The following is a 22,837-nucleotide window of genomic DNA, read 5'->3' on the forward strand; positions in this document are numbered from 1 at the left end:
TAAAAACAGGATTACCTACCAAATTTCCATTTGCTGCATATTGCTTATTACTGGTACTCAGCTGTTGTTTGCTCATCTTGAAAATCACGTGGAAATTTGGTTGGTAAACCTGTTTTTATCCAGGCAGAAATTTCAGGCTAAGCAAATTTTTGTGCTAAACAGTTTCATGAAATTGGGCCCTGTTTCATGATGCATGTCTCTAAAACAAGAAGAATGTTGTGGATGTACTTTTTTTATAAGAACAATATTTTGCCCATCCTTGTAATTTGTTCATTGCTTGTTTATTTGCCCTTTCTCAGGTCTATCAACAGCATTGCAAAGTTGGTTGAGACGCATAAAGCAATGTGAGTATGATGATTTTAAACTTCACTTTGGCGTAGTGTGGCCGAGCGGTCTAGTTCACCGGTCACCTTGTTTTGTCAGCAGCAAAGTGTGGGTTCGAATCCCGGTCATGACACCTGTGCCCTTGAGCAGGGCACTTAACCACAATTGCTCCGTAAAAGGTTAGGAAGGAAGTGCATTTTGTTCTACCAGCCAGGCTCCTTTGTGGATGATACCCATGCCTACATCCTTACCTGCTGTGAAGGGAAAATAACCCTGTTTTAGCGTCAGGAGTAGGTGGCAACGTGCACCCTGGTAACAGTTAAGTGTAGCCGTCACCTTAAAGTGGCTGTTTTTGGACTTGTGATGTTAGTTGATCTCTTGTAAAAAATTTGTTTTTAAAATAAGGACCCGGATAGTTTGGCCTGCATTAGGTGCACTGTGCGATTGTCTTTCTCCCCGTCTTAAAGACACTGGACACTATTGGTAATTGTCAAAGACCAGTCTTCTCACTTGGTGTATCTCGACAAATGCATACAACAACAAACCTGTGGAAATTTGAGCTCAATTGGTCGTCGAAGTTGCGAGATAATAATGAAAGAAAAAAACCCGTGTCACGATGTTGTGTGCTTTCAGATGTTTGATTTCAAGACCTCAAATTCTAAATCTGAGGTCTCGAAATCAAATTCATGGAAAATTACTTCTTTCTCGAAAACTACGTCACTTTAGAGGGAGCCGTTTCTCACAATGTTTTATACTATCGACCTCTCCCCATCACTCGTCACCAAGTAAGGTTTTATGGCAAGAAATATTTTGAGTAATTACCAACAGTGTCCACTGCCTTTAATTTCATCAGTAAAGCATTTTATTTTTAAAATACTGTTTGATTTGGTTTCTTTTTTCAATTTACAGGACAGATCTGGACCTTATATTAGATCTACATGCATATGATAACAATGGAGAAAGGAGGTAAGCGTGACATTATAATGCTGTATGTGTTCGGCCTTCCTACCCCCAGGTCTTCTCCTCTCACACCCCTCACAACAAGATGCTAAACAAGAAAAGAAGATTTACTACAAATAAAAATGGGGTTCAACTTAAAGGAATGTGTACAATGTATAGACGATGTGACCTCTGACGTCACTCGAAAACCATAACATGATCCGCGCGCATACCGCCGGGCAAAACCTTTGTGTTTTGGCAGCCAGCTAGAAAGTACACGCAATCTTACCATGACCTTTGGTCTTTTTGCCCGGCGAAACCTGACGTGTACAGTGTTTTGTCAACAGAGGGCGGTTTGAATGTAAACATAGGTCACATCGTGGCAGGTTAGCTTCGTTTACTTACATCAGCTTCAAATCACAATTTCTCAAAGATATCCACTACAGAAATATAGACTCAATAACATCAAAGCCCAATTTCATAGAGCTGCTTAAAGACAGTGGACAGAGCTCAATCGGTCGTAGAAGTTGCGAGATGATAATGAAAGAAAGAAAACCCTTGTCACACGAAGTTGTGTGCTTTCTGATGCTTGATTTCGAGACATCAAGTTCTAAACTTGAGGTCTCGAAATCAAATTCGTGGAAAATTACTTCTTTCTCGAAAACTACGTCACTTCAGAGGGAGCTGTTTCTCACAATGTTTTATACTATCAACCTCTCCCCATTACTCGTAACCAAGAAAGGTTTTATGATGATAATTATTTTGAGTAATAACCAATAGTGTCTACTGCCTTTAAGCACAAAAAGTTACTATGCACAAAACATTTTTGCTTACCCAAACTATTCTAACAGCCACAATGCAATATAATATACCAGTATTGACTGGTTTCCTGCTTTGTTTTGCATTGTCGGAAATTGTTGCTTGAGCAACATATGAAATTTAAAGGGACGGTACACGTTTGGTAATTACTCAAAACAAATACTAACTATAAAACTGACTTGGTAATGAGCATTTGAGAGCTGTTGATAGTATAAAACATTGTGGAAAACGACTCCTTCTGAAGTAACGTAGTTTTTGAGAAAGAGGTAATTTCTCACTAAAATAATAAAAGACTTCTAGCTAGAAGTCTTTTATTCTTATCTGAAAGCACACAATTTCGCCCTACAAGGGTGTTTTTTCTTTCATCACTTTCTCGCATTTTCGATGACCAATTGAGCCCAAATTTTCACAGGCTTGTTATTTTATGCTTATGTTGGGATACACCAAGTGAGAAGACTGGTCTTAAACAACTACCAAACGTGTACCTTCCCTTTAAGTAAGTAGGTAAAGGCAGTGGACACTATTGGTAATTACTCAAAATAATTATTGGCATAAAACCTTGCTTGATGACGAGTAATGGGGAGAGGTTGATGGTATAAAACATTGTGAGAAACGGCTCCCTCTGAAGTGCCATAGTTTTCGAGAAAGAATTAATTTTCCACGAATTTGATTTCGAGACCTCAAGTTTAGAACTTGAGGTCTCGAAATCAACCATCTAAACGCACACAACTTCGTGTTGCAAGGGTTGTTTTTCTTTCATTATTATCTCGCAACTTCGATGACCGATTGACCTCAAATTTTCACAGGTTTGTTATTTTATGCATATGTTGAGATACACCAAATATGAAGGCTAGTCTTTGCCAATTACCAATAGTGTCCACTGCCTTTAAGTCTGTCCTTACTCCTTGGTGGAGAGAAGCAATTGTGATAAAGTGCCTTGCTCAAGGACACAAGTTTCGTGGATAACCAGGACAGGATTTGAACCCACATTCTGTAAATTACAGAATTTGATTTCACCATCCTAGACCGCTCAGCCATAACACCCCACAATATGAAATGGCCCATGTCTAATACTTTACTGAAGGAAGCTTCTTAAAAAAGATCTTATGTTTTCACTACAGTGGTTTAGAAATTCTTCAAGATAGAGGTCTTAATATGGACTTGGTGTCTGAAGGGGACAGCCATCATCTAGATCGTACCGTGACCACAGTATCATTCCGTCTGGAAGGAAGCATGGATGCCAAAGAGCTGGACACATTCATGCAGGTAGGTTTCTTACTATTTAAAGGCAGTGGACACTATTGGTAATTACTCAAAATAATTATTAGCATAAAACCTTTCTTGGTGACAAGTAATGGGGAGAGGTTGGTGGTAAAAAACATTGTGAGAAACAGCTCCCTTTGAAGTGCCATAGTTTTGGAGAAAGAAGTAATTTTCCACGAAGTTGATTTCGAGACCTCAAGTTTAGAACTTGAGGTCTCGAAATCAACCATCTAAAGGCACACAACTTCGTGTGACAAGGGTGTTTTCTTCTTTCATTATTATCTCGCAACGTTGATGACCAACTGAGCTCAAATTTTCACAGGTTTGTTATTTTATGCATATGTTGAGATACACCAACTGTGAAGGCTAGTCTTTGACAATTACCAATAGTGTCCACTGCCTTTAAAGACAGTGGACACTATTGGTAATTAATCAAAATAATTTTTAGCATAAAACCTTACCTGGTAAGAGTAATTGGGAGAGGTTGATGGTATAAAACATTGTGAGAAACGGCTCCCTCTGAAGTGACGTAGTTTTTGAGAAAGAAGTAATTTTCCACGAATTTGATTTTGAGACCTCAAGTTTAGAATTTGAGGTCTCGAAATCAAGCATCTGAAAGCACACAACTTCGTGTAACAAGGGTGTTTTTTCTCTCATTATTATCTCGCAACTTCGACGGCCGATTGAGCTCAAATTGTTATAGGTTTGTTATTTTATGCATTTGTTGAGATACTTCAAGTGAGAAGACTGGTCTTTGACAATAAACAATAGTGTCCACTGTCTTTAAACTTGACTTGTGATACTTCTTGAAATCTTCAACACTGGGATGAGACATTTTCTGATTTTTGTATATTTGCTCACCTGGACACCTTTGTTAATTGTCAAAGACCAGTATTCTCACTTGGTGTATCTCAACATATGCATAAAATAACAAATCTGTGAAAATTTTGACTCAATTGGTCATCGAAGTTTCAAGAGAATAATAACAGAAAAAAAAACTTGTTGCTCAAATTTGGTGCTTTCAGATGCCTATTAAAAAGCTTCACTGTTTGAGTGAGAAATTACTTCTTTCTCAAAAACTAAGTTACTTCAGAGGGAGCCGTTTCTCACAATGTTTTATACTACCAACAGCTCCCCGTTACTCATTACCAAATAAGTTTTTATGCCAACAATTATTTTGACTTATTACCAATAGTGTCCAGTGCCTTTAAATTCCTACACAACTGTCTGCTCCAGAGAACGTGGACCAACTTCTTTTCTTTCCTTTAAAATCTTTTAAAGGATCTACTTTGGGAGAAGAGCATTCTGAACTCTGAGAGTCAGCCCATGGAAATACTCAGGATGAAGGTAATCAATTCAATTTATTCAATAAGCCATTTGCGAATTAGATTTGAATAAAGTCTTGTACAATGACTTTCTTACCTTAAATCCTATAATGCCTTTCTTAGGCACAAGTTACTGTTTACACTTAAATTCCTCAGACTATAGAGACAGTTGCTTTTTCAAATGGTTCGGGGCAAGCCTTTGCATATCAACCTCCAGATGAGTAAACCCTGGTACCATTGTGCCTTACACATCCATTCAGTGTAGACCTTATGCACATGACGTCATTTCAGTTGGGCGCCCTCACCTAGAGGTCAAAAGGAGATTGTACAAATCTGTGCATTTCGATTGTTTCGTCACCGTTTTTCCACTAAGATGGCCGCTGGATGACGTCAATGCATAAGGTCTGTTGTGTATGGGTGTTCACCGTCTCTCTACATAACTTTGCAAAAGCTTGCCCCGAATCATGTGACACAGCAACTGTCTCGATAGTCTGAGGAATTCAATTTAAAGTGTTGACTTTAGATCACGCATGTCATTGTACCAGAAAATATTCAAATCTTACACGCAAATGGCTAATTCAGACGGTTGTTTTGGATGTAGCGTTGGCTAGATCTCTTCATCTGTAAATGGTTGAACGTGCTACTGAAGCCAATCAGCCATAGCCAATCATTTTAAATAGCGGCTGAAGCTGTGTCTATCAATGCATGTGCTCCTAACATGGCTGATGAATGTGAGAGCCGTAGCCATCTAGATTCCTTTATCAGTGAAACTTGAAACCCCCCTCTTGCTCTATAGACCTTATGCATTGACGTCATCCAGCGGCCATCTTAGTGGAAAAACGGTGACGAAACAATCAAAACGCACAGATTTGTACGCACGGCGCACAGGATTGGCCAATGAACAATCCCCTTTTGACCTCTAGGTGAGGGCGCCCTACTGAAATGACGTCATGTGCATAAGGTCTATTGAAAACCAGTTTGCCTCTAGACTGGTCTCCTGTCTTTATTCACAAGGATAATGACAGGCACCGGTCTGAAAGACTCAGTGATTTCATTTGATATCATGATTTCATTGAATTAACCTGTAGTGACAAAAGCTTTCTATGTGTTATGATTGTCTGAGGTGACGTAATTCAAGTTAGCTTCCACTTCCGATCATCTGCATGCAGCGTGTGCGTAATGTTTGTACATCATATATTGTTTTTTTTTTCTCAAAGTAATATTTGTACATGTATGGGACTGCAAAACTCTGTGTGAAACGGATGCGAGGTCAAAGGTACATATGGCAGCATCTGGTTTAGCATTATTCATGAGCCTGGAAGTGTGACAACATCCTGCTGGCGTCTGTAAATCATGAGTAGCTCCCACTATTTGGCAAAATCTGCTTTTTGTAAGGCTTTATTGAGTTTGTTTTGTCTGAACCGTCCGCTCTTGCCAACCTTTGATTTTTTATCTGACTCGTAACATTTGAAGCATTACTCTCTGGCTTTGGTTGATCTTTTGATGTGTTGTCATGGTTGTGTGTTTTGATTTCTTGGATGTCTTTGAGCTCCGACTCACTCTACATGTACTTGTAACAAGATAAAGGATAAATATTCAGATCCTTTGAGCGGCAAAACAGAGAGTGTCGGTGTCTTGCTATGCATGTCAGGGCACTCCCAAACCCAGTACCTCTATCTGCAGTAAACAACTGTGCTTGAGTAAGTTATTGTTATTTAGAACCCACCATGTTTTAATTATAAACCCACACTCGCCCATGTTTCCCAGCCCACGCCCCTCATTTTCACGTCTCTGCTTACTGTGGAGTTCTGCACTTGCGTTCCTTGTATTATGTTCTTAAACATGAGCGGAATGTTTTCAACGAAAATGGTATTGTAACTTGTCTATAATGCACTTGTTCACCATTTTAATGTAATTTTGATATGTGTACACTTCTGAATTTTTGGTAATTATTGATTAAAAAAATCAGGCCCCAACCTAAAGGTTTTGAAAAACTAAAAACACTTCTGCCGTTGAGAGCGCGTCGAAGGACAATGCCGCTGACATCATTTGTGGGAGTTTGCTTTGTTATACCTCGACGCTGCAACAAAGCTGCTTTACAAATTGGAGCTCCCAACTATGACGTTTTGAGAGTGATTACGTAACGGGGCTTTTCGCAAATCTCTCAGAAAAGCGCTGGATATGGGCATTCAAAATGATTGTTTTTTTACACAATTGAAATCTATTTATAATCATATGACTCGATTTCATTGAAAACATTTGAAGTGAAATTCAGCAAAGTTCACGACTAGACGTTTTCGTTAAGCAGGTCTTTAACAAGGCTCAGTACAGAAACATGAAATTGGACCCTGCAATTTTGATAGCTTTGCCTTACCTGGCCTATTTTTTTTTGGGGGGGGGGTTGGGATTGGGATGGGGGGGGGCGGGTTGACTAGAGTGGTTTGAGAAGTTTGCTTGTGGCCTATGAATAACATTCTTAATGCTTCTCTCCATTCCAAGTACACCTGTGAATCTGTTTGTTCTGATACCGCCGCCTGACAGCTCGGGGGCTGGAGTGGTTGTAGAGATAATCAGTGGTTCTGTAACATTCCAGTTGCAACTCACTTGCCTTGTATGCAAAAACATAAATATTGGATCGTGTAACCGACCAATCTCTTCCCAATCACATCAGAATTTGTCACCCCTTCTGTAGCCTGCAGTAACTGGTGAGGGTAACTGCCAATCATACACTGTAACACTTGACGCACTGTAAAATTTGACATAGAGTGTTTCATATATCCTGTAAATCTATCACAATAATAATAATAAACCTAATAATAATTACTAGAGACCAATTTCAGAACTGACTCCGCGGCAGTACAGTTAATTATCCTATAAGCTAAAGTAGTAGTCCAGTCTAATTTCTATACCATCCGCCCTGGTAATAGTTAAAAAGCAGGACAGTTCTTTTCAGAACTGAGAAGTCTCCCGAACCTCCGATCATCTACTCAACGGCAGTAGAATAAAGCAAGACAGTGCCCTAAGAACAACTCTACCTGGCAAGTAGATACACACATGGTGTTACCGCAAACCAAGTATACATTGATACCTCACCATGCAATGCCACAAAATCCTTTATAATAATTACTTCATTTATATTGCACCCGCTCCATAAAACGTACACAAGTGCATAACAAAATGATTTTAAAATGTAATTTTTCTTAACAATGCACCCCTGTTTCAAAATTTCAAACTACTTCTCTATCTTCTTTGATGCTGGCACTGCCCTGTTGGCTTCTGCTATCTTAAATTTCAACAATTCATGACTCTCTGTAGCATTTCACTCACCAGATTTCGGTCGTCATACAACTCACTATATTAACTAGCAAATGTTCCATGGATTAATACTCGCTATGGTCAACAAGCTTTCACTTCAGCTGCACGACCACTAATGGAACTAGCTCCCTCTCAATTTTCGTCAAGCTACCTCTACTGACTCATTCAAATCTCTACTAAATACTCGTCTCTGCGTAAGGTTAAAGGAACACGTTGCCTTGGAACGGACGAGTTGGTATATAAAAGGCGTTTGTATTGTAACCGTTTGTTATAAAATGTATATGATTAGAAAGATGTTGTAAAAGTAGAATACATTTATCTACACAAATATGCCTCGAAATTGCGTGGTTTTCCCTTTACCTCGTCGACCAACACGGTATGCCATTTATGGTTGACTCCCATAAATTTTCAAACGCTTTTCAACGACCAACTCGTCCGATCCAAGGCAACGTGTTCCTTTAATGTGCGTAAAAAAATCCAGTATGAAGCACTATATATATTTTATTATTATTATTTTTTATTAAACAGGACCCAATTTCATAGAGCTGCTTAATCATAAGTAGCTAAGCACAACATGCTTACCATATTAAGGGTAGCAGCCAAAATGTCATAAAACATCCCATGTACCATTTTTGACTGGTATTCTGTACAGTTTTGCTAAGCAGAAAAATGCTACGTTTGAGTAATATTTTCTTCTTCAACCTAGAAGGGCAAGGCAGCTTATCTTAGAAAATGGGCTGCCCTATGATATGTATATGTAAATTTCCACTGGAAGAAATAGAGGCACCAAGGCAATGATGAAGGGCATGAAGCAATTTTCTGTTGACTCCATGAATCATCAGGCTCCACATTATCAACTATCTAAGCCTGTCTATAGTACATAGCGCCCTCTATTGGCAAGCCCGCTTCTCTCCTCCTCACCCAGAGTACACCTGTGAGTCCAGACCATCCTGGCACCACTCAATAGCCTGGGGGGTAGGGGGATTTGAGACAATCAATTGATAGTACCTTACATTCCAATCATAGCGCATCATTATTGTCTCATATGAATGGGAACATCTGGTGATGACCACACACAAAGGGTCCACTCATGTGGATTGTTAAAACCTGGTAAGCTGGGACAAGTACCTCCTTGATTTCCGAGCCGCCCTAAATTAAAATCGCCAAGCCTTGAAAAGTCCCCCTTAGTGATTCTTGCATTCTTGATTCTTGCATAAACTTATAATGCTCATTGAAGATTGGCCATACATGTCCATAGGTTCGATAAATGTTTTGATCGAACCTGTAGTATCTATGTACATGTAATCAGTTATTTGTTAAATTTGCACAAGTACAGTACTTGTGATATTGACATGGCAAACTTGTTAACACTGTAAGCTGGAAAGGCAGTGGACACTATTGGTAATAACTCAAAATAGTTATTAGCATAAAACCTTACTTGGTAATAAGTAATGGGGAGAGGTTGATAGTATAAAACATTGTGAGAAACGGCTCCCTCTGAAATAACGTAGTTTTCAAGAAAGAAGTAATTTTCTGCGAATTTGATTTCAAGACCTCACAATTAGAGTTTGAGGTCTCGAAATCAAGCATATGAAAGCACACAACTTTGTGTGACAATATTTTTTTTCTTTCATTATTATCTCGCAACTTCAACGATCAATTGAGCTAAATTATCACAGGTTTGTTATTTTATGCATATGTTGAGATGCACCAAGTGAGAAGACTGGTCTTTGACAATATTACCAATTGTGTCCAGTGTCTTTAAATACTCTTCTCAGTTGATGCCAGTCTTCATTCATTCATCCGTTTATTTATTGGTCACATTGGTTTAAAACAACATGAAATTATTCTTAGTCCAGTAATGTGCAAAACAGAAAGGAATCTAAAGGAAAAACATACAATACATGTGTACATTGAACAAAACTATCGAACCAAGCAATTTGACAGAAAGAATAAAAAACAAGAAGCACAACTATTAAAAATAATACAAACCCAAAACCACTTTGATATCTTACACTATATCAAGGGGGAACCAACCTTGTGTAAAATTTGTATTACAAACTTGATTTGCATGTGTCAGTTCCCCCAAAATAGGGAAACAATTGAAATCCATGGTTACGCCCAGGAAAGTTTAGCAGAAATGTTTTTTTTTTAAGTTGGAGGAAAACACCACAACACATAGACATTCTTGAATAACGTGGTGTTCTCAAAACTGCAGCATTGTGAATAATGACATTTCCATCCCAGAAGTGTTGTAAATCAATTAAGAGCACTTGTTCTTCTGGATTCCGCAGCCTTGATATTCTGCAGTGTTCTTTTTCAATCTCCGAACTTGTGGAACAGGGTAATGTTCACGTGCAACTACTGGCACTTAAAGGTAGTGAACACTATTGATAATTACTCAAAATAGTTATTAGCATAAAACCTTACTTGGTAACGAGCAATGGGGAGAGGTTGATGGTTTAAAACATTGTGAGAAACGGCCCCCTCTGAAGTGACATAGTTTTCGAGAAAGAAATAATTTTCCACGAATTTGATTTCGAGACCTCGGATTTAGAACTTGAGGTCTCGAAATCAACCATCTAAATGCACACAACTTCGCATGACAAGGGTGTTTTTTCTTTCATTATTATCTCGCAAGTTTGATGACCGATTGAGCTCAAATTTTCACAGGTTAGTTATTTTATGCATATGTTGAGATACACCAACTGTGAAGGCTAGTCTTTGACAATTACCAGTAGTGTCCACTGCCTTTAAAGGCACTGCACACTATTGGTAATTACTCACAATAATTGATAGCATTTGAAAAACCTACTTGGTAATGAGCAATGGAAAGCTGTTGATAGTATAAAACATTGTAAGAAACGGCTCCCTGTGAAGTTACACAGTTTTTGAGAATGAGGTAATTTCTCACTCAAATAATAAAAAGACTTCAGCGGCCTGAAGTCTTTTAATTGGCATCGGAAATCACACAAATTTGTGCAACAAGGGTGTTTTTTCTTTCATTATTCTCTTGCAAATTTGATGCCCAATGGAGTCAAAATTCTCACAGATTTGTTATTTTATGCATTTTACATGTTGGGATACACCAAGTGAGAAGACTGGTCTTTGACAATAACCAACGGTGCCCAGTGCCTTGTCAGCTTTACTATCCCAACTAGGGTATCCGTATACCCCAATGTGACCCCTGATCTCCCGATGTGGATATCGGCAATATCCAATCAGGTAAACCTAGGGCGACAACAACAACACGTTCTCCAATAGTATCTCTAATGAAACTAGCCCTCTCCACCTCTCTCTGAGTGGCCCAGAGTGTATAAATACTGCCCTCTAGTGTTAGGTAGCCTCACCTGTCTACTGCACCCAAAGCAGGTCAGTGTGGCACCAACTGCCAAGTCAGCCTGGGGGCAATGCAGGCAATTTAAAACATTGATGACATAGACAGATGTGGCCCATCAAACTACCTTAGGGCCCCTGAGTCCTCATTGGACCCCACACACTGAAGCATTTCTTGCTTAAAGGAGATGAGTTTTTTTCTCTTCTTTTCTTTTGAAACATTTTAGGGGGAACTACTATCGATTGGTTGCGGAATTCATTCATGAGGTCATGAAGATGTCTTGTGCCTAAAAGGCAACAATAATCAATTAATACTGATTCTCACTTTGAGGATAAAGCACCAGACTTTTTGTTTGCACCCTGCCTCGATTTCATGGTTACATTGACCTCTATGGTTACATTGACCTCTATGGTTACTTGACTTTAATGAGATTTAAACAAGATGGCGATCGCAACAACATCACAACACATTGATTTAAAATCGCTAACAATTTAGACAATTACGGTAAATTGCAACAGCTATGAACATTGAAATCCTGGATGAAACAAAATAGATCGCAACAAGATCATGATTTTTTTCTTCTAAGAAGTTTTGTATCTGTTTACTAATAAAGTAAGGATGGACAGGTCTAGACCAATTAACACTAATTTATCTCTCACATAGTTTTTTACTTGTGAACATTACCACAAAATATTACAACTGCAGGAATGTCTGTAGCCCGAAAGAACGTTAAAATTTTATGAAATGGGGGTCATGACCACTGAGTGTCGTGCCTTCCCTTTAAAAGGAATACCTGTCCCTGGTATGGACCTTTAAGATTAAGGGGGTAAGACCATGCTGCACGCAAACCTCCGCCAGTCCTCTTGAGCGGTCTCCAACACCGTGTTGAAAGAGGGGCATCTGATCGCTGAGGTTAAGCAAACAGCATAACCATTTGTAGCAGATGCTAGAATGCTCAGAGTTAATGATGTGTCGCTCAACACAACCTAACTAGGCTACCTAGTGGACCCCCCCCCTCTTCCCATGTCACTTGTTGCCCTTGCAACATACATAGTTTTGATTTGCCAGTATTGTCAACAATGTGGCTTTGTTTCTCTGTATGGATAGATGGACAGCCAAGTTTACTCGCTGGATTTTTCGCTAATTTTGTATAAGGTTACCACCCTTAAAGTTTATCCCAACTTGTTGCCTTTACACTAGAAAGATAACATCACTTTGATAATTCAAGGTATCTGTGTTCCCAATCCCATCCTTCATGCTCTATATCAAAGTGTTCAAAGTCAGCTGTACACAAACGGGTAAATCTAGTCAAACTTTGAATACTGACCCGTAATCCCCACCATCCCCGCCCCTCTGTTTTCTGACCATTGAGGCCCTGTGTCCCCTTGTTGTTGGGTAGTACTGGCATCTTCAGCATGTATAGGCTAATGCTGGCTGGCAGGTGAGGAATGGGTCTTACCATCACCACCCACCTCTCTCCATGTCTGCCCCCTCCCCACCTCCCCTTGTCAGGACCACCATGGCCAGGTTCCTCCTTCCACACCAAGCCCTACTCAGCCTACACTGACACTGTCAAACCATTGACATCTTTAGTCCTCCATATACACAGCACAATACACCCCTCGCTGGCGGGGAGTCAGGGCAAATCAAAAGCCAACGAGTCGCCAGGAGCTATTTGCAGCTCAGGTAACCTGGTCTGGACAAGGTCTCGCTGAAATATTGTTTAGGTTTGCCCCTCATTCCAGTGATGTGATTCAGTGTCAGTGATGATGCTGACTGTGATGGGCTACCTTAATAGATTGAAGATGAGCTGTTGTGCTGTATGAATGGAATTAGGGAGAGTGGGTGGATGGTGTGAGGAGAGGGGGGGGGGGGGGTTGGGGTTGGGTAGAGACGATGAGGATGATGATGTGGGTTTTAAAGGGGAAGACTCACAATGAATCCTTAGGATGAAGTAACTGGTTTATGCTCCTCATAGCTGCGTTAGATTTCTTGGAGTTATCAGATGGAAAGTCGCATCAGGAAAAATAAATATTAATTTTAGTTTTACCCATGTACACCGATGTGTGTTAGCACTGTATAGTCAGTACATTTTTTTTTCACAGAGCTTGGGAAACTGAGTATACAGTGCTACCACATTGGTGTATATGGGTAAAACCAAAGTTAAAGGAACACGTTGCCTTGGATCGGTCGAGTTGGGCTTTGAAAAGCGTTTGTAACCGTTAAGCATTGGAGGGTGGCCTCAGACATGGCTGTATTAATGTCCATTTGATGTACTTCATTTTGCAATTGCCCATTATTTTTGTGACTTATCTTTCTGTATTTCCCTAAATTGAAACTACCTGGTGTGTACTGACATAGAGCAATGATTCCATCATCTTTAAGAGTTGATCTAATGATGACAGTTTTTACTACCGTGCCATATTTATGAGGAAAAACAATTAGCTCTAACGAATCAGTTGTGGATGATGTACTGTTGTTTTAATGCTAATATTTATTAGACCAAAGGTGTAAACTACTTTTAATTATCCAGCCATCCGTCAAGACCTCTTTCTTTTGTCCGGTTTACAGTCCTAGACAATCTTGTCCCACAAATGCTGGAAATCAGTGGCCTCCGGCTGTGGCAAAACTTTTTAGCTACATTTCCCCATGATCTGGATGATTTGTTTACCTCTAAATTTGGATTAGCACCCCCTTCATCTGTGGCAGATGGTCGAGGCCTCGTGGGCTGAGTTGGCCCCATTGCTGTCTTGATTCTTGTCTCTTGCCTCCTTCCACGAGGGAGTATTTTTTTCTTGGACCTTTTAGCCTCATAATAACAAAGGAACCTCCCCCCAGAAGCACTCGCAGAGTTGTTGATTTTCAATTAATCTAAAAGTTCCTTCCTCCCAGATGCTTGCTTCATGATGCTGTCAAGAGAAGAAGAAGGAGGAAGATACCTCAAAAGGAAACAAGACGAAAAAACATGTGGCTTTGTTCCATTTTTTTTTGTCTTCTTCTTTCTTCTCGTCACATTTTGATGTCTGTTTTGAATTGTGCACTGGCGATGTCACGGGGCACCAGCGTGCATCATCATCAGGACTCTGTGATAGCGGTGCTTGAATCCCTCATTGTCGTCGGGACAGAAATGCCCGCAGGGCGTGCCGGGGACGGGTACAAGGGGGACGACAGACGAATTGCATGAGAAAATTGATCCGGAATATTGCGGTTGTTGACAATAATTTGTCGCGTGACGTGGCCGGCGGGGGCGCCAGAGGTGAAAATCAACATTCACCATTTACACTAGTGTTTATTAGTTTTCCCCGTGTCGGGGAGGTTGAGCATACATGGTGCTATGGAACCCTGGGAAGTGGAATCAATGAGCGGACAAACGATAAGTCATCCTATACTCTAGTCAGTCGCCATGATTTGATATTATATGTGTAATATCTTAATACAGATAAATAAATAACAGTCTTGATCACTGGAATAGAAAAAGCTGTCCCTGCCATGTTGTGGCCACTCAAATAAAAAACCTTGTTTGCAATTTGCTAGTTTCACCAAGATTTGTCAACGTAAAGGATTTATTTATAAGTGTCAAAGAACCCCTCCCCTTTTTTTGTAGGGGGGGGTGGTACACAACACATACAACTTGTAAGTAGGGATGTGGTAAGGATTGGAAAATTCCTTTAATTGATAAATAGGTTAATGGGATTCCTCGCTTAAATATCACTTGGAATTGTTTTCCAACTTTTAAAGGTGATGTCCCCCCCCCCCCCCCCCCCGAAAAAGCTGAAAATGTTTGTCCTATCTTGTCCAGTCTCATCCTGTAGTTAGACCATAACCAAATTGGTGGATTTTCTAAGGCTACGGCTGTTGCTAAGTGTGTTGCTTAGGACGTTTTAATACTTCAACACATGGTGATGCAGCAATCCAACTGTGTAGTCATAGCCGTAGTCGCCACTTCTGATATTATCCTCATATCTTTCTGGAAAAACCAAGGGATTTTCAAAAGCAATTAACACTGTTTTTTTTGTAAGCTTGAAGTTACCTGTGCAGAGAAGATGATAAATAATAAACTTTAATAATAAACAACAGCATTTATAAGGCACACTTTACTGAAAAAGAGAAACATTCAAAGGCGCCGGTCAAGTTTTGTCGAGATGTTGGAAAGCAAGCGAGAACAAGTGTGTTTTGAGTTTCTCCTGGAAGAGAGTGATGTTGTGGATTTGTCTGAGGTATTCCGGAAGTGAGTTCCAGAGTCTTGGTGCTATATTGGAGTAAGCCCTGTCCCAGTAACTGATGAAAAACCACCCTCGTTACATGGAATTAAGAAAAACCACCCTCATTACATAGAGTTGTGTGCTTTCAGATGCCTGAAAAGGCTTCATGCCTGCAGCCTTTCCCCAATTCTCAGAATCAAATTTTGTGGTGATAAACTACCCTTTTTGTCTCCAACATTGTTTTATAACAGCTTACCAGTGCTCGTTACGATCATTAATTTTTGAAGTAATTACCTAACATATACCTTCCCTTTAAACTACATAACTTTAAAACTGCCCTTTAATTCGTGTTTAAAACAGGTTTCTTTTTTTTTGACATTGATGTATGACCTCCTTGATATATTCATGCTGTTAATTGGCACCCAAATAACTGACAAAACTTCCAACCTCTTTCAGCTCCATTTTACCTCTTCGGTTTCCCCCCAGAAGGAATAAAACAAGACGGAAACATGGCCCTTTGTTTGTATTTCACGCCACAAATGGTAATATACATTTAGCACTTTGAAAGATCAAACTGGAGGGCTTGAACAAACACGCTCGCCGCTGACATACTGACGGCGGTGATAAACAAATCCTGCATTCACCTTGACACATGTGTCTCCCATCAACCCAAATACAAACAAAAACGTGGTAAGGTGGACTCAAAGATATGGCACAGCCTTGGTGCAACTGCGAAATAAAAAAAAAATATGGTTAAAGAGACAGTACAACCATGGAGGTACAACATTTTGATTTTTAAAGAAAAAGAAACCTGTAGCTAAATGAATATTAAAGATACAGTAAACATTGGTGTTTTTGAGAAAAACTTCTATCACCTTAAACATTTGGAAAGTAAAACAGTGTTTTAAACATTGATGTGTTTATAGCAGGCAACCTGAAGAGAAGATAGAATACATTTATTATGATGGTGCTGGTGAGTTTGCTTCAAGGCAGGTTAACTCGGTGACTGGTCTATATTCTGAAAGCCCCCTCGTAAGTTACAGGGTTAGGGGTTGGGTTAGGGGTAGGGTTAGGATTGGGAAAATACACTACTAGTAGGTTTGTCCGGACACAAGTTTGTTGGAACATATGGGTGTCAGATCATGGGGTGTCGGAACATAGGTATATGTAATTACCGTTAACTTTTAATGCTAAACCTGATTGTTTGACAAATTGGGTAGGAGAGCGTTTCGATGTGAGTGTGTTGGGATAGGGGGTGGGGGCCGGCACCCAATCCCCTGGGTGGGGTTTGACTGGATAGTTTGCCAAAGCATTATCAAAGTTTGAGGTAAATCTATTGTCAATCACGATGGAATGTCCAGTCTATCATCACTGTCAATCCAAGGTCCATTATACACTTTCACTGTTTCTAGGCGTTGGTTACAACTATTGGACCTGCCCGCAGGAAAAACATAAATAGTCCAGGAGTACAATATTACTCAAAAACAAATTAAAACAAACTGGTATTGTTTTGCTGTCTTGATTGAGTACATACAATACATCGCCGAGGGTCAACCTTCGGAGGAATCCGTCTCGGTGGGATTAGGAGGGAAATTGTACACAAACAGTGAGCACCTGAACACACCTATGCAGGGATTAGGTACACAAACATTACTGGATACCCGCTGACCTCCTGTTGGGGTATGAGTGAAAATATTGTGGGATTGAGGTTAGACATATGGAGGAAAGGCTCATGTGCTCCTGAGTATGGTGAGGACTGTATTCTGAGGTATGGTGTCCTATAAGAGACATACTGTTTCTTAGTTGGATGAGATGGGCATGGTGTCCAGTAAGGGTCTTGGGGAATGAGTGAAAATATTGTGGGATTGAGGTTAGATATATAGAGGAAAGGCTCATGTGCTCCTGAGTATGGTGAGGACTGTATTCTGAGGTATGGTGTCCTATAAGAGACATACTGTTTCTTAGTTGGATGAGATGGGCACGGTGTCCAGTAAGGGTCTTGGGGAATGAGTGAAAATATTGTGGGATTGAAGTTAGACATATGGAGGAAAGGCTCAAGTGCTACCGAGTATGGTAAGGACTGTATTCTGAGGTATGGTGTCCTATAAGAGACATACTGTTTCTTAGTTGGATGAGATGGGCACGGTGTCCAATAAGGGTCTTGGGGAATGAGTGAAAATATTGTGGGATTGAGGTTAGACATATGGAGGCTAAAAAGGCTCATGTGCTGTGTAGGATGGTAAGGACTGTATCATTTATGAGGTATGGTGTCTTTAAAGGGCCAAACTCATTCTTCGTTATGGATGCCTAGAAGGGCCACCTCACTACTGTTTTTTTTTTTCATTGAATGAGCTATGAATGAGTGAAAATATTGTGAGATTGAGGTTAGACATAATGGGGGGAGGATTAGAAAGGCTCATTGTGCTACGGATGATGGTAAGGACTGTATCATTTCTGAGGTATGGTGTCCTAAAAGGGCCATACTCATTCTTCGTTATGGATGCCTAGAAGGGCCGCCTCACTACTGTTTTTTGTTCATTGAATGAGCTATGAATGAGTGAAAATATTGTGGGATTGAGGTTAGACACATGGGGGAGGATTAGAAAGGCTCATTGTGCTACGGAGGATTGTAAGGACTAACCGTTTCTGCATGCAGGCTTTGAAATATACCTACAGCACCCACAGCAACTGCCGTTGTGCCTTGTACATTTGCTGTTGGGCCCTCTGCAAAGTTGCAATACAGGTTTAAATTGTCCTCATAGGAGTGCCCCTAAACAGCAGAAAATGTCTGTGCCCCTAAAGAATGAAACTCAAGGCCTGTACATAAGATGAGGTACGATGTCCTATAAGAGACGCAATGTTTAATAATTGGATGAGATGAGGTATAGATGCCTAGAAGGGCCATGTCACTACTGTTGCAATGTGATAAAGTATGGAGACCTAGAAGGGTCACATCATCACTGTGTTTTGAGTGGAGGTGAGGTTTATGTATGGACTCACAAGGGCCTTTAACTGTTTGACAGAGGTAGAGAAGCCTCAAAAGGCTACCCGTGTTTCTATTTAATACGAGATAATACATTATGAGGCTATGAAAGACCATCCTACATTTTACTTCTTAAATTTTCTTTTCAATGCAAGATATATGAATGGTTCCCCTTTTTATTTGGGCAGTTCAGCATTCATGGAGTGAAATGCCATTCCACCTCTTTATTAACCCAATCGACTCGTGGGAAAACTATTCTACTAAAACAACAATATGTGTACAAACCCTATACTAACAGGGCTGGTAAGAAAACTAAGAAAAAGAAAACTAGAAATCAAGTGTTTGGCACGAGATGAGGTTTTGATGCTTGAAGTATTACATGGGTTAAAAATAATATAATGTTCAAACTGAAATATTGTGATCGAAGCAAAATACATTCAACTCGTAAATATTGATAAAAATCCCTTATTTTTAATAAATTAATTTGATATTAATTTGTGAATAACTCATGTTTTGTTTTTGTTCAGTAATTTATTGCACTGTAGACGACAGACCGTCTGGAATTGCATTTACAAGCCTTTCCTTGGTCACAGCTGCCAGTTATCTCCAAGTCTGAAAAAAAATGTCCCTGAAACTAAACCAATCATTCCATGTTCTGATGAACAGATGTGAAAGTCTCCTCCATTATGCAAACTTTCTGCCTATTTATGTTAAATGTAATTCTAAATGTCTCCCTGATTGTTGTACGAAATCGCCCTAATTGCAAATTGCAATTGTTAATGTTGACAGCTCTGCCAGAGTCAACTATATGATTTGTTTTTACTTCAAATTAAATTTTGAAATTACTTTTTTATGTTACCTCCCCTCCTGAATTTTATTTACATTGCACCCCCCCTACAAGAGTAGCAATTTACGAACATATTGTATACATATTACTGACATTACCACTATTTGACACATCCCATAGAGACTGTCCCCACCCCTTGAGAACACTAATTTAGCAAAGTATAAAAATATACGTATGGAATAACTTTTCAATTTGGGGTTTTTGTATACAAGCTAACACTGTAAACCATATGCACGTCCCGGTAGGTTGACATCCCACCGATGGATTGATCGCTCAAGCATGTTTTTCACAACGTCCAATCAGTCTCTATATTTCCCAGCACCTTTAAAAACCGTCCCGAGGTAAACATTTCCCGGGATATGACATGTGCTGCCTGTTGGTCTGGGTACGGGCAGGTGAAGGAAAGATAAGCATTCCTTGGTTTGGTTAGGGGAAGACGGAAGGAGAGAAGAGGAAACTAAAGGCCGCCGGTTACCGCCGATGGAGCAATGTTTGTGTCTCTTAGACTCGCTTGTCATATGACGGTTTACCTTCGAAAGAAAGCTTTGCTGAACCGCGGAGAGAGCAGTGTCAACCGCGGCTTTCTAATTGCCACAACTCTCTCCTCGCTACCGGAGGAAAAGTTGGAGTGATGGCTAAAACCAAGTCAAGTGCTGACTTCGCACCCCGTGCCCTCTCCCCCCCCCCAACACCACCACTGCTGTTCAACAAACCCTCATCGATCCCCTACCCGGTTTCGTAGACACACAAGGGCGGCGTGCAGCTCTTGGAAGGAGATTAAGGAGTGTTGGTTCAGGATTTCCGACTCGGAATTGGGGGCTATAGGGGAGCAATGTTTTGCCAAGTCTTTCGGCTAAGGCCAATTTCTCCCAAGCCGGGAGAAAACAGTAAACAGCTCGGTGCGGCTGGGTGCGACACTTGTCCGGTTTATGACAGAGAGGATCTTGTACCACGGAGTGTCTCTTGTTTAGCTTTAGACGGTGTTTGTTTTGGAGAGTGAGAACTTGTTACAAGAAAATCATGGCGTTTTTGCTTTGTGGGTGCTTTTTGATATTTAGAACCTGGATAGAAGTTGTTGCAAGAAAACCCTGGCCTTTCTGCTTTGGGGTGCTTTTGATATTTAGAACCCCAGTATTTAGTTACAAGAAAACCCTGGCGTTTCTGCTTTGGGTTGCTTTTGAAATTTACAACCTCAATATTTAGAACCTGAATAGAAGTTGTTAGAGGAAAACCCTTGCGTTTCTGCTTTGGGTTTGATGTTTAGAACCTCAGTATTTAGAACCTGAAAAGAAGTTGTAACAAGAAAACCCTGGCTTTTCTGCTTTGGGGTGCTTTTGATATTTAGAACCCCAGTATTTAGTTATGTTCCAAGAAAACCCTGGCGTTTCTGCTTTGGGGTGCTTTTGATATTTACAACCTCAATATTTAGAACCTGAATAGAAGTTGTTACAGGAAAGCCCTGGCGTTTCTGCTTTGGGGTGCTTTTGATATTTAGAACCTCAATGTTTAGAACCTGAATAGAACTTGTTACAAAAAAAACCTGGCGTTTCTGCTTAGGGGTGCTTTTGATATTTAGAACCTGAATATTTAGAACCTGCATAGAACTTGTTAAAAGAAAACCCAGGCGTTTTTTTTTTTTTTTCTTTTTTTTTTTTTTTGGGGGGGGGGGGGGGGGGCTTTTGATATTTAGAACCTGAATATTAAAGACCTGAATAGAAGTTGTTACATGAAAACCCTGGTGTTTCTGCTTTGGGGTGGTGCTTTTGGTATTTAGAAGCTAAATATTTAGAACATGAATAGTGTTAAAATCCTGAATCCGAAATGGAACTTTTTTTTGTGTTTTAAACTTTTGTTCTGACGATACAAAAAACAAAAACAAAAAAAAACCACCCTGAAACACAAAATGATTGACATCCATGCAGAATTATTGTTTGGAGAATATGTGAAATTCCGAAGTAGATTTTTAAGGGCAGTGGACACTATTGGTAATTACTCAAAATATTTATTACCATAAACCTTACTTGGTAACGAGTAACGGGGAGAGTAGTATAAAACATTGTGAGAAACGGCTCCCTCTGAAGTGGAGTAGTTTTCGAGAAAGAAGTAATTTTCCACGAATTTGATTTCGAGACCTCAGATTTAGAATTTGAGGTCTCGAAATCAAGTATCTGAACGCACACAACTTCGTGTGACAGGGGTGTTTTTCTTTCATTATTATCTCGCAACTTCGATGACCAATTGAGCTCACATTTTCACAAGTTTGTTATTTTATGCATGTGTTGAGATACACCAAGTGAGAAGACTGGTCTTTGACAATTACCAATAGTGTCCAGTGTCTTTAATCAAAACCACACACTGAGAGCACCCCCTTTTCAACAGAATGAGGTGGAACACGAAACAGTCGTTTATAAGCCTCGTTTATTGAAATGCTGAAAATAGCCGTCGGTAAGTCGATGGAGCTTCAGAATTACCAGATACAAAAACGTTATTTATATTAAGAAAAGACAACTGAAAAAAAATGTTTAGAATCTTCTTGGGAGTGTACTGAAGCCGTGCACAACAACCTTTAATTAAAACTATTATTAAAATATTGTCATACAAATCTCACTTAATTGAAAATTAAGATGGATAAAAAAAGAGCAATCACCCTGATTGAATATCTTCGCCTTTTGAAATCCCGCATCTTTCAGAGAAAGGGTGACCAAAGATGTCTGATTAAAGAAGATACTCGCAAAGGCATTGACTTTTGTAACAAGTGAAAGTGTTCAACAAAGAACGTTTAGGTCCCATTGGGATTGTTATGTTTCTTGATTACTAGAGGATTGGAATGACTGTACTCTTCCTCACATTCGGCTAGCAATCTCTTTAAGAAGGGATAAATGGCGTTCACACTCAGTCTGGTCTGAATACTGAAAAGAAGCCCTCTGGATTATGTCCACCTCTGTACATATTTGTGAAGTTTGGTGTTGATTGGCCAGGGCCCCCCTATATCCGTCGTTTCTCGTGCTCGGTTTCACCATATGACTGCGTGCACCTGTCCCTACTTTCACCCGAGTACATCCTCTCAAACCGAGTAGACTCCTCATTATTCCCCTCCATTTCTCCCCAGGAATAACATCATCGATTCGGGGGGCACGAGCGCACAGGCACGCTGGCGCTTTGTTGTCGTCCTAATTTAACACCGGACAATGTAGGAGTGATGTTTGCACGTGAATTATATTGGATGGGATGCTGTTTATATATATATATACACACATAATAATATAAGGCCTGTATATATACTCCTCCAAGTGCGGTCATCATCTTTCCCCTCCTCCTCCTCCTCCTCTCCCTCCATATTGGGACTCTGATGAAAGTTAATTGCAACCTATGTAGAAACCACCTGTCTTCTGAATGAATATGTACTAGAGTGAAGCTTAGCAGTCAAAACACACTTGACCTGTTTCAGAAGTGACACCCTTGCTATGCTGGTCTAATAGTAGT

The 22,837-nt window shown here is 40.0% G+C and overlaps 1 protein-coding gene across 1 annotated transcript in view; it reads left to right on the top strand.

Annotated features, from left to right (window-relative positions):
* Window positions 1-22,837, top strand: part of LOC139945929 (zinc-regulated GTPase metalloprotein activator 1-like) — a 73,567-nt gene that overhangs the window by 7,809 nt on the left and 42,921 nt on the right. Inside the window, exons 8-11 of the mRNA XM_071943448.1 lie at window positions 300-344; window positions 1,234-1,290; window positions 3,204-3,348; window positions 4,627-4,692. Coding sequence (XP_071799549.1) covers window positions 300-344; window positions 1,234-1,290; window positions 3,204-3,348; window positions 4,627-4,692 — 313 coding nt within the window. The remainder of the gene's footprint in view (window positions 1-299; window positions 345-1,233; window positions 1,291-3,203; window positions 3,349-4,626; window positions 4,693-22,837) is intronic.

This window comes from Asterias amurensis, chromosome 13 (assembly GCF_032118995.1).
Source record: "Asterias amurensis chromosome 13, ASM3211899v1".
In the NCBI taxonomy this organism is placed as follows: domain Eukaryota; kingdom Metazoa; phylum Echinodermata; class Asteroidea; order Forcipulatida; family Asteriidae; genus Asterias; species Asterias amurensis.